Here is a 14,707-nt window from a genome sequence, read left to right as displayed (position 1 = left end):
AACAGCTCTCAGATGCCTTCACACTGAGAACCAGGACAACTCAACAGTGCTGGCCAGCTTTGCTTTGTCCTGCTTACTTTCCACAGGTATAAATTCACATTAGCCAGCCTGTAAATCAGCACAGCCCTGATAAACAGCATAGTTTCTGGTGCACACATATTTCACCTCCTCCATTACCTTATTGATACCCATTGTGAGGAAGTGATCAAGCAAATACCGAGCTTCTGTCAAAGTGCAAGCATTGATCACTGCTGTTACATCCAAGGTCTCTCCTTCTTCCTACACACACAAAAATAAAAACAGTCATAAGGCGAAAAAATGCATCTTTTTTAATCATTATACTAATTGTAAAAAATGGAAACAGTATCTTGCAACATCACCTAAGTCATCTCCATGGTAGCTCTAAACCATGCCTGACAGATGATTTTTGAACCTATTCCATAAACATTCCACAATGCAGACTCTGTAGCCTTCCCAGGCTCTTCAGTGCTTCCATTTCTTTGGTACTGAAAGCTTTTGTTAACCTCAAACCCTTATCTTTCTATAAACTAATCTCATCGATAATCAGCATGGAAACAGGAAAGAGTTTATTCCTCTAGTCTCTGCAGCTACCATGTGTTTGAAAACTTTCCCCCCTAGTTTCTTCCTCACCAAAATAAATACCATTTTGTTTGAATTATTCTCACCAGTCAGTATATACCACTCTAGCACCCTTTAGAATAATTAAGTCTTTTGTGTTCACCACTCTTTTAATGATGCTGTAAAGTCATATAACACTGCACCATGCCACCTAAAATTCAGAGTATCCTGATACAAGTAGAGTGGTAAAGCTGCTAGTGATGTAATATGCATTAATACACAAACTAGCTTAAGATGGGAGCGGGAGAACTCAATCTCTGCTTTATAAAAGTACTAGTAAGTATTACAGTGCATGGCAGCATGAAGTGCAAACTGAGAAATCTAGGAGATTGTACCTGGTGGATTCCTCATGCTAAACCATGTATGCTATGGTCACATCTGGGTTTCACTGCTTTTGATAACATTCAAATTTAACAATACCTTCATCTCACTTATTAAATTACTACTTAAAAAGTCAGTCCCAAACAAGCAGCAGCTTTGCTTGAAAAGTCTCCCTAAGTAATAGATAGTCATTGTTTCATAAAAAAAAAAATATACACCCAAATGTAACAGGACTGATACAATAAAAGAATGTACATAATGTCCACATATAAAAAGCCTTATATATATTTAAAATATACAAAAACAATATAAGAGAGTAGAAGTACATCAACAGTTGCAGGAAGAATTGGTACAAGTTGGTAATCTTCAGTCCCCAAAATCATATTAATTTAATGCCAGTAGAACAGAAAACATCAGCTTTGACATTTAAGTGCCTTGTAACATTAACTTGTATTACACAATAAATGCTAAAATTCAGATTTGAAAATTCAGTTGTAAAAGATGCTTATTTCAGATTTCACTTAAGTTTTCACCAATTTTTATTTCCTTGCTTCAACAATTATACAACAAAAACAAAATTAATTTATAAATGAAATCCTTCTCAAGACTACCATAGATACTTTGGTTTTTATTCCCTTCCTTCTCTTCATTTTACCATTAGTTACAACAGTATTTGATGTACCTTTGCTTCTTCCATTTGCATAATGTTTGCTTGGCAGTCAGAAATGCTGTCATTAATGTAGTCTATATTCGCAGTTAACGATTCCATCTCTTCATTTATGTTTTGGACATTTTTATCTGCTTCACTGCCACTTCCTTCCTTAATGAGCTTCTCCCTTTTTTTCGAAAGTTTCTCTCTTCTTTTTGTGAGTTCTTCACGTTGCTATTTTCCCCAAAGACATAATATTACATAAAAAGCAATTAGTAAACACAAGATATTTAAGTGCCTTTTTGTTTGTTTTCTTTTCCTTACTACAATTTATGTCAGTATCTTTGCAGCAAGAAATAAATTATACAGGTGAATACACAAACGGACCTGTAAATCACCCCATTACTGCGTTTTTATTTATTACTATGCATAGCAATCCCATGGTCTGAAAGCTTACCGGAGCTAAGAGCTTCTTCATTGACTGCAATATAGTCTGAGTCATTTTGCTTATGCCAACTTCAAAGCAATTCTTTTACAGTAAATGTACTGCTCTCCCTTTATTTAAAATGACTATATACCCAACAGTGAACAGCACATCACTTACTGTAAGTAACCTGTTCATATCTGCTTCCATATTGGAAATGGTCATCCGCTGCATAATGATATCAGTCACTCTTCGTTCAAGTAACTGCCACTTCATCCTGGCTGCCTTTGAGGAGTAAACTCTGCTTGTCACTGCTTTCCGCTGATATTTCTTTCTACGATAAATTCAAGGAAAACATACAGCTGAGTGAAAGTAGTGAAACACAAATTTGAATATGGAAATGATCAGGCTAGAATACTTATTTCACAGCCAACTTAACAATTTCCTGCAGTTCGTCATTGCACCAAACATCTATCTGCACTCAACCCTGAACTCCACTGCACTCAAATATTTTGCATTTTGAAAAACAGTTAGAAAGTGTAGCACCTTATATGAGGCACTACAGAAATCAGAAGACACCCAAGAATCATTCTCTATTAAACAAAGCAATCTGCTTCAAAACACAGTGGAAGGTCATCAATAAATCTAATATATGTTTTTTTCCACAAGATTTTCTTCATTAAGAACATTGTGGACGTCAGACCAACAAAGGACATTTCTTTAAAAATATTTCTTTAAATCTTTAAAATGAAATAGTTAAAAACATTTATTTCAAAATTACATTTAGAAATTTTGAGGTTTCTTAATGAGACCTGCCTTTAATGACATTTCACATTGTTCCACACTGTCTTAAATTCATAGAACTCAAATTGCATTTCCAATATTGCTCATTTTATGAGTATTATATGACAGTAGTTTGAAAAATATCAGCTATTGCAACATATATCATCACAAAAATATATGCTATAAAGTCTACGCAATTTTCCGTTCTCTTTAGAAAGACCTGAAGAACTTTAGTCCTTACCCTGTTCCGTTTGTTGCAGTTACAGATAATGCTTGGACTCTTGCAACAGGAATTCTCATCTTCTGCTGTCCTGCTGTTCTTGATCCATCATACTCAACAGATGAACTAGAACTTGGTTCTTGAATAGGATGGTCAGGCAGACTCAGTTTTCGACTCACTTTCCCTGCCGCTCTGTCAGACAGAGGCCTTACTTGCCGACGAAGAGCTGTAACCTGGAACAGCAGAATGCAAAAAACACAACTACCTCTCCCTGAAACCGCAACATCGCTCTATTTTCAAATGTTCATTAATGTTCTACCACAATACCTCTTCTGTTTTGCGACGTAGGATAACTTCTTGATTTCTTTTCTGAGCTTCCAAAAGCTTGAGCTGATGCTGTGAAAAAAATGCAAACAGCTCGTGATATTGTCTCTATCATTTACCAGAAGTAATCTATTGTATAAAAAACAAAACTATTACATTCTAATACAAGTTTGCAAAACTACTGTGAAATGAAGTGATCCAGTCGCAAAGTTTTTATGCTCTTTCTACGACAGTGTTTCATCACAGCAATTCTCTATCAAAAAGAAAACTTGTGTGTGATAAGGCAGCAACAGTTTTGCAAAGATTCATAAACAAAGTAATGTTGATATTCATAGTTAATAAGCCTTCTATTTTCCATTGCACTTTTTACCTGAAACTAGAATCTGAGTTATGACAGAACTCAAATCAAATTAGGTGCATTTTTACTGGTGGAAATATGTATGTAATGTCTGCCTGCATATATGCAGGTATATGCCTGCATATGGGTGCACATCATAATGATAAATACTTATTCCAAATGAGTATTTTATCTGTTAAATCACCTCTCGCTTGCGCTGTTCCTTTTTAAGCTGTGCAATCTCTCTGTTTCTTCTAGATTCAGTCATTCTAGCTTTTTCCTGCTCTTCTTTCATTTGCTTCATCAAGCGAACCTGTAAAGCAGCCATCAATAACATATTTAGAAAAGCTGTTTACATGTATGTGTTATTTCCTTCCCTATTCATATGGAAATTTTTCCTCAAACTTCCATCTTCCAGCATTCTACCTGCTTTTAGCAATTTACCTCCTCAACCCAATTTGCCTTCTTTACCAGCTGATGAATAACACATAACTGACACATAGTATAAGTTTCCCAACATTTGATATAGTAATTTCTGTTCATTAAATCTAAAAGGATCCCCCCCCCCCCAACACACACACACGAGTAGCTTGGTCTTCATGGCTATTCTGTTTTCATTCTTCTGAACAGGTGACAGCAAGGACATGGTTATCTGCTGGATAAATACACAGGTGATCTCAACCATTTTCCAGTGAACAAATACTCATTACACAACACTTCAATATACTGAAATATACCTTGGTTTTCTTCATTTCTGTCACCTCCTGCTGCAGTTTCTTCAGTTGCTTTTCATATTGAGACTGATTTTTAAGCAAACGTGCATGCTCCTTTTGAGCTGTTTGAAGTCTCTGCAGTTCTTTATTCATGGCTTGGAGTTTCTTTTCATACTCTGACTTAATTTTTTTTGCCTTTTCTTCTGAATAGGTCTCCACAGAACCTGAAGAAAAAAGGAAATTCTTATCTGCTTTTGATTAGGACATCTTCACTTTGTCAGTCACAGCTGATGACTGCTTCCTCTGCTTTTAGCATTATCTACAATATGTTCAAAAGATTTCATTTGCATCTAGCCTAGCTCCTGTCTCCTTCACTGTTTCAAAATCTCCATCTTGCATATCTTCTAGGAGAAGAGAGCAATTATAAACACTCTCCTGATTTCTTTGTACTGGATAACAAATATCTGAGTACCTGAAGACATAGATATCTGCAGAGTTGTTCACACATATGTGCACAAGATTATCAGAACAACCAAACTGAATCCAAACAGCCATCAAGCCTAGTATCTCATATCTAACAGGGAAGGTGTAAGGAAGAGTAAGGGAACAGCAAAAGCATATAAAGTATAGAATCACAGAATCATAGAATTGGTAAGGTTGGAAGGGACCTCTCAAGATCATCTAGTTCAACCTCCCTGCTCAGCAGGGTCACCTAGAGCATGGTAGACAGGGTTGCGTCCAGGCAGGCCTTGAGGATCTCCAGAGAAGGAGACTCCACAACCTCTCTGGGCAACCTGTGCCAGTGCTCATGAAGCATATGTAAGTATATAAAACACCAAAAAACACTTCCCCAGTACTTTCCCACATCAAGTTCATGGTCCCACAGAGGCAGATGCACCACATGCAGCAGACATCCCACACGTACCTCAGCAAGGTAGCCTCACTTCTATCCACTCCTTTTCTAGACCGCTGTTTTATGGAACTACAGACATGTTAAAACCTCCAAGTGTCTGGAGAGAATAGGAGGTATCCCTCAAACATTTGTGGCTCAGAGTTAATTTTTGTATCTCCTGAAAACAATCTCTCCTTAAATCTTGTTAATTCATAACATATATGAATTCCTACAGCAAAAAGCTTCAAACCTTAAGAGTATCTCTGCCTGATCTGAGCCTACCACCTGCTAGATTAATCCGATACCCATCACATTGCACCAAAAGAAACACTAAGCACTCAAACTCTAATAGCATCTCCATGCCACATACAGATCTCTATCATGTACACTTCCCTCAGTCTATTCTCTTCCACATTGAGAAGGCCTAACTTATTTTTCATTACATAAAAGCCATTCATGACTTTTGATGGGAAGGGAAGGGGAACCCCTGTTATAAATGTTTTTCAGTTCCATTCTCTCTCTCTCTCTTGAGATTGGCAGTGGCAGTAAAGGAGGGGAGAAGCACACACACTGCTCAAGATGTGAATAAGCTACAGATTTTACAAAGCATCGTAACAATATTTTTTTCCACATTCCTTTCCTAGTAATTCTTGGCGTGCAGTTTGCTTTTCTGACTGCAGCATGACCACTAATTCCTTCAGCTTTTCTGATTTCATTACAATTGCAGGTATTAAGTTCACCATTCTTCTTCTTAAAACTAAAACATACTCAAAAAAGTTTAGACAGTAAATCTTCTGAGAAAGGCAACTTTAATCCTCGTTCTTGTTTTACGCAAGTCAAAAGAAGGAAAGGGTAGAGAGGAAAATAATTTTTAATTTAGGGACTATCTCAAGGATTAAGTAAAAAGAAAATTAGAGCTCCTAGAAAACTAGCAATGCTCATTAAACCAAATCAAATGCCTGCCAGTAACTACCTTTTAAAAAAATTCTTTTTCTCAATTCTGGTAAACTGAGATGAGCAAAGTGAGATTCACTAGCATTATGGGTACTAACCCAATTCTGTTTTCTGCAATTTCTTAACACACTTGCAAAAAGAAGCAAGGGAAGCAGCAGACAATTCAATTTGAAGATCTTATACAACATTTAGATTTAAATAAAATTGTACTCCTTACCCAAGTTTTGAAGAACCTGATCTCTTTCAAGTTGAGTGTCTCGAATCTTGTGTTGTAGCATCATTAGTTTCTCTTCATACTGTTTTTTCAGAGTTTGCAGTCTTCGCTGGCTGTTCTCTAGCTCATCTATTAGTTTTTGCTTAATGGCAATTTCACAGGTAATATTGGCCAAGTCAGCTTGATAATTTTCTTAAAAAAAAAAAAAAGAGAGAGATTTAAAGAATTAAAAATGAAGATAACAGTGAGGTGATTTCCTAATGTATAATTGTACATAGAAGAGTTTTACACTCAACACAAGGCAATGAAATAAACCATTATCTGCAGTTCAGGGGAAAAAAAAGTTTCCTTTGTAAACAGTCTCCTTCCTAGAACTCAGACAGAGGAAGGGACAGGTATCTCTCTCATTGGATCGCAATCCAGTCCAATGCCAATACATTTTAACTATAATCTCAACACCAACAGTCTGTCCTTCCCCACATGAAAGTTGCATAGACTGACTGCCAAGCTTCAGGCACCTCACCAGGCTGGAGAATAACCTTCATTAATAAACTCAGTAGGTTATAAAAGGAAAATTTGACTGTTGGTAGCCTCCGAGAGAAGGCTTTCCTTTCTTTAGCTCTTAGAAAAATACAGCCAAATTCTTCAGAAGAGAGGAGCTGGCTCATTCAGGGGAGTGGAATGATGAAGGGAGAAAGAAAAATAGGGCTAATAGTGGTCATAGTCTTAAGATATTAAAATAAAAATAGTACTTAAACTTCATATTTTGGATATACTAAGAAGTGTGTTATCAAGCATCCTTCTGCTCCATTTTAAGCAGCAGTATGAACACTTGATCATACAAACACTGAATACTTTAGGGCCATAACCAACAAAGAACTCAAGACAATCCACAGAGCAATATGGCCAGTAGGTTAGGCAAGTGCTATCTTGCCTAACAAAAGAAAATAAATAACAGTACATGTACCAAAACTTCTACAAAATTTTGCACTGACATCACCTTTTTCATCAGAGTCAGAATCTGATTCATCTGAACTTTCAACAACTTCCATGTCATCTTCATCCTCATCTTCTTCTTCTTCTTCATCTTCATGATCACTTACTTCCTGAATTTCCTCCTATAAAACACGTGGAGTATAGAGACATTAAAAATATCCACACTTTTCCATCCCCCATTCACTTGTAATTATCACTGGAAACCAGTAGCATTCAACCGATCCATTCCCGGTTTCCTTGGAAGTCTCTGAACAGACATCAACGGACAAATAAACTAAAACAATATCTTAAATACTTACCGCTTCCAATTCATTATTCTCTCTCTCTGAAGCGCCTTTTTCATCCTTCTTCTCCTGCTCATTATCTGTGTTTTCCTCTTTAACACTAGCAGAAGAGGCACAGAAAAAATATTCACAAATAGCAGTTGTGAGCACTTCCCATCCCCCAAACCAATAACTCAATTTCCAGTAAAGATGAAAACCAAATGTGCCATTAGCCAAAGGTATAGAGCTTGGGCATGGTAAAACACAATTTCCAGACTCCTGCAGATAATAAAATAATGTTCAATTACTCTTGCATAGTCTTAGCTTGCACAATAATGTTAACGATTGTCACATTTTTTCACACTGTATAGCAAAGTTGGGAAAACTAGAATACAAATCTCTGTCTGCTACAGCAGTACCCATTTTGCATGGAAGTTGTAATGCACTCAAAGAACAGCGTGTACAAGTACAACATACCTATCAATTGATATTATTGCACATTCAAGCTATAACAAGGTCTACCATGCTTACGGTCATCCGAAAAATTAGACATAAACCTTAAGGAACAATATCCTAATTTATCACATCTTAACTGTTCTTTGGATCAATTATCTACCTGAACATCAAGGGACCACTCAAACAGGCATTGATACAACAAGAACCAACAAGTACTAAATTTTTGCCGTAAGACTATGTCTCAAAAAGAAAACCCTCTCAAAGATTAAAATTACGTTTTAGTATACTTCCATGCTTCTGGGTTTTAGATTATGATTTAAAACTGATTCAAATGTCAAGTACCTTTATATTCTTTCCTTTCTTGACAATCTGAACTGTAATGATGGCTTATGTAAATTACCACATTTTTTTTCTAAAGGATTGGTGAATTAGCTGTTCACCAGTTGAGATGCCACATGCAAATATATATTAAAATCCAAAAATTGATGGCATCCTGCAAATTATTAGAGATCAAATGTCTGTCTGTCTAGCACTACACACACAAATCATCCCAGATAGATAGGAAATTGTGGTAGAACAGGGTTAGACACCCTGGGGGCAATAATTATGATTAGGATCACATAATGTGGAATCCATCTCACACAACTTCAGCCACCTAAAAGTTTGGCAATCTGTGCTGCCACTGCTCCAGCAGGGTAAATGATGCACCAGAAACCCACGTCTTCCTCCACAACCAAACAATCCACACGGCAGCCTGCAAGGCTGAAAAAGGCTTGACCAGATTTGTACAGGAAATAAATATCAAATGAGGAACAAAGAACCACACAATCTCATTTCCACAGGTTGTCATCTCATCCTATTCACAGTACATTTTGTTTTATGCTTGCTAATAAGCTTGTACGTTAGCAGAGCTGAGCTGCAATCTGGATGCAGATGGGGACAAATCCTCAGTGACCCTTCTGCCCAAACACAGTCCAGAGCTCATCACTATAGAGAACTTGTCTTCTGCCTAATGAAGGGGAGAAGACAGGAGGAGGGAGAACCAACAGACATGGCGGAGACAAGCAGAGAACAGTAGAGAGAACATTTGCAGTGTGCCTTATAAAGAAGTGTAATAGCTGCAACTTTAATTCTAAAAAACAATCTTAAAGTAAAGAATTTGTAAATAAGTACTATAGGATAGAATTTTAAAATTCTTATCCAGGTAAAAATTATGCATAGTATTTTAACAGCTTTTAATATCTTATTTCCTACAGTCCCTAACATGCACACTACTAATCATCATTCTGCATGAATTCGGAATTTTTTTAGATCAAAATAGACAGTTAAAAAATAAAAGCTCCTTTAATTTTTAGGACAGTGTTTAACATTCACAAAGGTGAGCCTTCTCCTTTTAGAGTTTTCAACTGCACTGCCCTCTGTGACTAACTTATCTACTACCTTCACTGAAAGTGAACTGAAAGAGTGGTCAAGGCTTCAGTTTCAGGCGTGCAAAAGATCAAAGGAGCTTTGAGAAGAATTAACTGAAGTAGGAAGGTTCAAGACCTTCTACGTCCTAAATGCCAAAAATACCAAAGTAATATACTATTACTGTAATATATTGCCTGCTATAGATTTCGTATCATATGAGCTTCTACACATTCCTCCTGCCTTTCATTCCGTACAGGAATGAAATTTGCTTCATTCTGCAGTGATTCCCAAAGGTGCCACCACCCCACAACTGCTTGCCTAACAGTGTACAATCCCAAAATTAACCTCAGTTCTACAAGGGGTACTTCTTCCTGTTAAAACTTTTGTTGAAATGCAAAATGGAGAACAGAATTTTGATAGCCAAATGAACTGCTCCTGAAGTACTCTTGAACCTACCCAACTTCTTTTCATGTACAATAACCGATTATTGAAATGACAGTTAATTAAAAACGTGGGAAATTTTCCAACCTTCTTTCTTCTTGACTGCTTTCCTCAAGTTTCTGTAGCCTTCAAAAGCACGAGGTACAGTATTGGAAGGCCAAGTCAATGAAGGACAAACCAGACAGTGAAAAGCAAAAGTGATAAGAAGGTAAAAAAAATGATATGTGAGCTTGTGGAGTTTAAAATGAAATTTTTAAAGATATCATCAAGAGACAATAAGTTGTAAAAAGATAATACATTTTGCACAGTTGGAAAGTAAATAGAAAACAAAGAAGCAGCATTGTAGGTTAATCTGTCACTGTCAACTACTAAATTCAAGTTATACTAATGAAGAAATTTTAGATATAGAAAATCTATCTTACTTTGAGAATTATTTCTAATGGGGCTTCAAAATCGGTGTTCTAAAAACATTCTTTTGCCACTTAAAAAGCTAAATACTTAAGACTGGCAAGACAAAATATTGAAAACTTCAAAAAAGGTCTACCTTTGAATCACATTACAAAGCTATATATCCTCAGAAACACATCAGGACATAAAAACAATGCATTAGTTTTATATATGTTGACAGTATATTGTAATAGAAAATAGTAGTGTGAATTTTTTATAATAATATTCTAAATCATATTCTGAATATAATCTAGGTAAAAAACTGCTAACTGCATTTTTTTAATAAAAAGCAGAAAGTTGCAGTTTATTTATCTGGGATTCAATAAGAATATGCCAATGATTGCTTGTTATTTTTAAAAAGTTAACAAAAATAGACATCAGAAGCAATGAAATGGACAAAATGTTAGTATTTTTACTTGCTGTTCTTCTTTAAAAAGAAAGTTGCAGTAAATAAAGGTCTGCATGATTAAATGTAGAAATGACTTACATTTCAAGAACTATCACCTCATGTTCCTAAAATGAGTTAACTTCTGAGTTAGAGCTTTTTCTCCCTTTCTACTTCCCACTGCCTGCCTTCTTAGTTCAATATGATTTAGGAGCTAACATGCTGAACCCCATGCAATTATATCACTATTTTAGTTTATTAAAGGTTAGAGATGTCAAAAGACAGAAAAGGTTACAAGATATGTAAGTCTGATTAATGATTGAAAGGGACATGGATGATTTGCTCTAGGGCTTCTTGTGTGTAGGTCACAGTGTTGTATAACACTCCAATCAAGCATGTCAGTATTTCAGTAGCCAAAACATTACTGCTGTGCAAATAGTTTCTGATAGACTGTACGACAGATGCTTATTGAAGACTACAGATATGAAGCAGTACATACCTGCTGCACATTCAAAAACCAGTACTTAGTTGTTCAGGCTACCTCACAAAAACTTGGATAAATTACATGTATTTAACATCATGCACCTTTAATTCATCTGACTCATAACCAGGAAGCAAACAGATAAAGAAAAGTAGTAGATGGAGTACAGCTATTAACTAGCCTTCCCAGGCCAATTTTAATAAGAGAATGCTAGTCAGATGACTTTAAAAGAACGGCTACCCTGAAAAGGAAGCCCTAGTACAGAAAAGCAGCTAAATGCCTGTAAAAGACAGGAGTAGAGCAAGAAATTCCTACCAAACTGCAGGGTGATTTGTCCATTTGCAATACATACCCATTGCCACATTCTGAAATTGCATTAGAAGAAAAATTTAGAATGGTATTTCCTGAGCATAGGATTTGCATTTCATTAATTGGATAGAAGCATTCTACAGTTAACAAGTATGACAGGCCATATGTATAATCCCTCAAATTCTAACATTTCTTCATTTCCAAGGAATTTTTCCCCTAACATTTGCCACTCAGAAATTTATAAATATTTATTACCAAGTAGGCTGTAGATGGGCCATTCAAACTTTAACAGCACTCTGAACACCATGATTCCATTCTACAGAACACAAGACCAGCTTAAAAATGGAGGCTGGACCATCAAGAGGTCCTTTCCAACTGAAATTATTCTATGACTCTATAACTTCTAGGATATATAACTGATCCCAGATACAGTTTACGAGAAGTAGTCTCTACTTCTGCATCAGACCACTAGCCTACTAAATTCACAAATTTATTGTCCTGGTGTAAGCTGGTGGGACTGGCTACAGATGATCTCTTTCAAAAAAAGGATACTCACGCTTTTTACTTAATATGCACATGGGGTCAAACTTTCAAACACTTTCTTCAAGTAATCATCTCCTGCAATAATGGATATTACTTGCTATATCTAGCAACCTTTGTTACTTTTCTGGAGGCAACCCCATCTAGTACTAAATATTCAGGTTTCAACCTAACAATACGTTTCAATATATGCTTAACTAAGTAAGTCTACATGGAAATAAGTCTCTCTGCTCACACATTTACAGTTACAGCACATACTGAAATGTTTGGCTGAACAAACAGAGGCTACAGCATTCTGCTGATTTCACTTAATACTTCAATTCTCCCTGTAGTACCTACAAACATGAGACAAAAAAAAAAAAAGAAACAAGCTATCTAAATCCCTATGAAAGCATAAAAGTTTACTGAAAAATGAGATGCAACGGAAGAGCCTAGTTAAAGTGTTTTTTTCTACAAGTGTCAAATACTCCTGTGGTGAATGGATTTATGGATATAGGACACAAACTTGCATATCTCACTACCCTAAAGTTTCTTTCTAAGATAACTATTTCAAGCTTGTACTGTTTTAGTTTTACTGTTAACTTGTAGAAGTCTGAAGGGCTACTAGTAGAAAAAGTAATAGATTAGAAGCATGGAGAATTATAAGGAAAAAGAAAGGATCTCAAGGGAAATTCAAAGTCTTGGAATAAGCAAACAGATCCTTGCTATATTAACTGCTGTCTGAACAGGCATTTATATTAATGTCTATGAGCATTTTAGTAGATGAGGAGCTGGACAGCAAAAAACAGCAAAGTATGGTGTTGCAGTGAAATAGGAGACATTGAATTAAAAACATTCATAAAAGCAGAAGAGAGCAAAAGCAAAAGAAGCCATTCCAAGAACTACCAAAGAACTTCCAGCTATTCAGAATATCTTTTTTTTTTCCAGTAAGCCGTTTCCTTTAGTTTCATCACATAGGAGATAAAATATGCTTTTAATTTAATTTAATTTAAATCAGAGATATTCATTCTACAAAGACTGCATAATTTGTTGGATTCAAAGATACAGAGAAAATCACCTACAATTTCAATGTGTAAAAGGATTTGTGGGAACAGTAGTTTAGGATCCAAATCCACAAAGCAACAACAAATGAATTTTAAAGTCTCAGCAGCTAGATAAGATACTTTTTTTTCCCCCCTAATAAAATGTAAATAAATAGCATTATAAAAGAAAAGATTTCATACACCACCTCTTTTTCTTTTTCCTTTCTTTTCGTTTCAATTTTTCTAGGTCTTTCTTGGCTATATCTAGAATTTCCATTGTTTCTTTCTCTGAAGAAAGAATGGAAGTAGAAAATGCTGACGGTCCACCAAAGTACGCGGATCTTGTTGAAGCTCTCGACAAGCTACGTCGAAGATTTTCATTGACTGCTTCACTTTCTAATAATTTTGCTCTAAAAAAAAAAAAAAAAAAAAAAAAAAAGAAAGAAAGAGAAAGGGGTTAATAGACTACGAGTTATAAACATTGGTAAAGTAGGACTAGTATACCCCTTTAGTATCTCTACCTGCTATGATTATCATTTTAAAAATAAACACCAAACCATTTGAAAATACCAGAGAAATACAACTCCATGAAACCCCCTGATCAGATCATTTTATACAATGGCTATGTATACTATATACATAGCTTATATGTACGTATGGTTTAGAGTATGTACATGTGTGTGTATACATTATATATTATTTAGGATATACATACATATATACATTTTATACACATACATATAAATATACACATATAGCATATACAGATATAATACTGTAGCCTTTGCAAAACATATGTAACACTAAGTGGGAATATGCCAATTAACTTTTCTGCATGATAGATCTCCAAGAAATAGAGAAATAAAAATATCTATGTTTTTTTTTTTAATTTAAAAGGACAGCAGATGTACAATTTCTTCATTTTTTTTTTTAACTGAATTTGCAAGAGTTTGCAGGTTATGAAGTTATCATAAGACAATGGTTCCACACTTTGCTGCCCCTCACGCTACAATACCAAGTTATCACCCTTATTTAGGCAAAAACCTATTTTCATTTTCTATTGCCAGCTTCAGCTTTAATCTTCCATGACCATGAGCAGCATTAGAGGGTCTCACAAGCTGAGGGTCCACTGTCCTGATCTAATGGTTAAATAGCAGCAAAATGATCAGCCAGCTACAGAAACTTGCTGAAACTACTAGTGTTTGTTTTTAATAAAAATAACTCAAATACATATTATGCAAATACCTGAGATCTTCAATTTCCTTGATATAATTATGAATCATGTTGCTAATTTCTTCATTTCCTTCTCCTTTGAAGGAGACAGAGAGGGGGAAAGGGAAAAGGAGGGCAAGAAAAAGAGAGAGAGAGAGAGAGAGAGAAAAGAAAGAAAGAAAGGATAATGATAACATTTTAAATATTTGATTACAGCTACTGGACACAGGGTATCACCAAAGAGAAATGATGACCTGGGCTCCCCACTTAGATCT

At 35.6% G+C, this 14,707-nt stretch overlaps 1 protein-coding gene across 2 annotated transcripts in view; it reads right to left on the bottom strand.

Annotated features, from left to right (window-relative positions):
• The window catches only part of KIF21A (kinesin family member 21A), a 93,909-nt gene that overhangs the window by 29,868 nt on the left and 49,334 nt on the right, over nt 1–14,707 (bottom strand). The window contains exons 10-22 of one of the 2 annotated variants that reach the window (XM_062582529.1): nt 14,466–14,529; nt 13,427–13,630; nt 10,124–10,162; nt 7,766–7,850; nt 7,471–7,588; nt 6,474–6,662; nt 4,435–4,634; nt 3,903–4,010; nt 3,364–3,432; nt 3,058–3,269; nt 2,214–2,367; nt 1,643–1,843; nt 178–279 (exon numbers count right to left, since the gene is read on the bottom strand). In XM_062582529.1, coding sequence (XP_062438513.1) covers nt 178–279; nt 1,643–1,843; nt 2,214–2,367; nt 3,058–3,269; nt 3,364–3,432; nt 3,903–4,010; nt 4,435–4,634; nt 6,474–6,662; nt 7,471–7,588; nt 7,766–7,850; nt 10,124–10,162; nt 13,427–13,630; nt 14,466–14,529 — 1,745 coding nt within the window. The remainder of the gene's footprint in view (nt 1–177; nt 280–1,642; nt 1,844–2,213; nt 2,368–3,057; nt 3,270–3,363; nt 3,433–3,902; nt 4,011–4,434; nt 4,635–6,473; nt 6,663–7,470; nt 7,589–7,765; nt 7,851–10,123; nt 10,163–13,426; nt 13,631–14,465; nt 14,530–14,707) is intronic. The other variant, XM_062582537.1, reaches the window with a different exon arrangement.

The sequence above is a fragment of the Rhea pennata genome, chromosome 1 (genome assembly GCF_028389875.1).
Source record: "Rhea pennata isolate bPtePen1 chromosome 1, bPtePen1.pri, whole genome shotgun sequence".
Classification (NCBI taxonomy): domain Eukaryota; kingdom Metazoa; phylum Chordata; class Aves; order Rheiformes; family Rheidae; genus Rhea; species Rhea pennata.
Note: the sequence above shows the minus strand (reverse complement) of the source record. Positions and strands in the feature narration are given on the sequence as shown.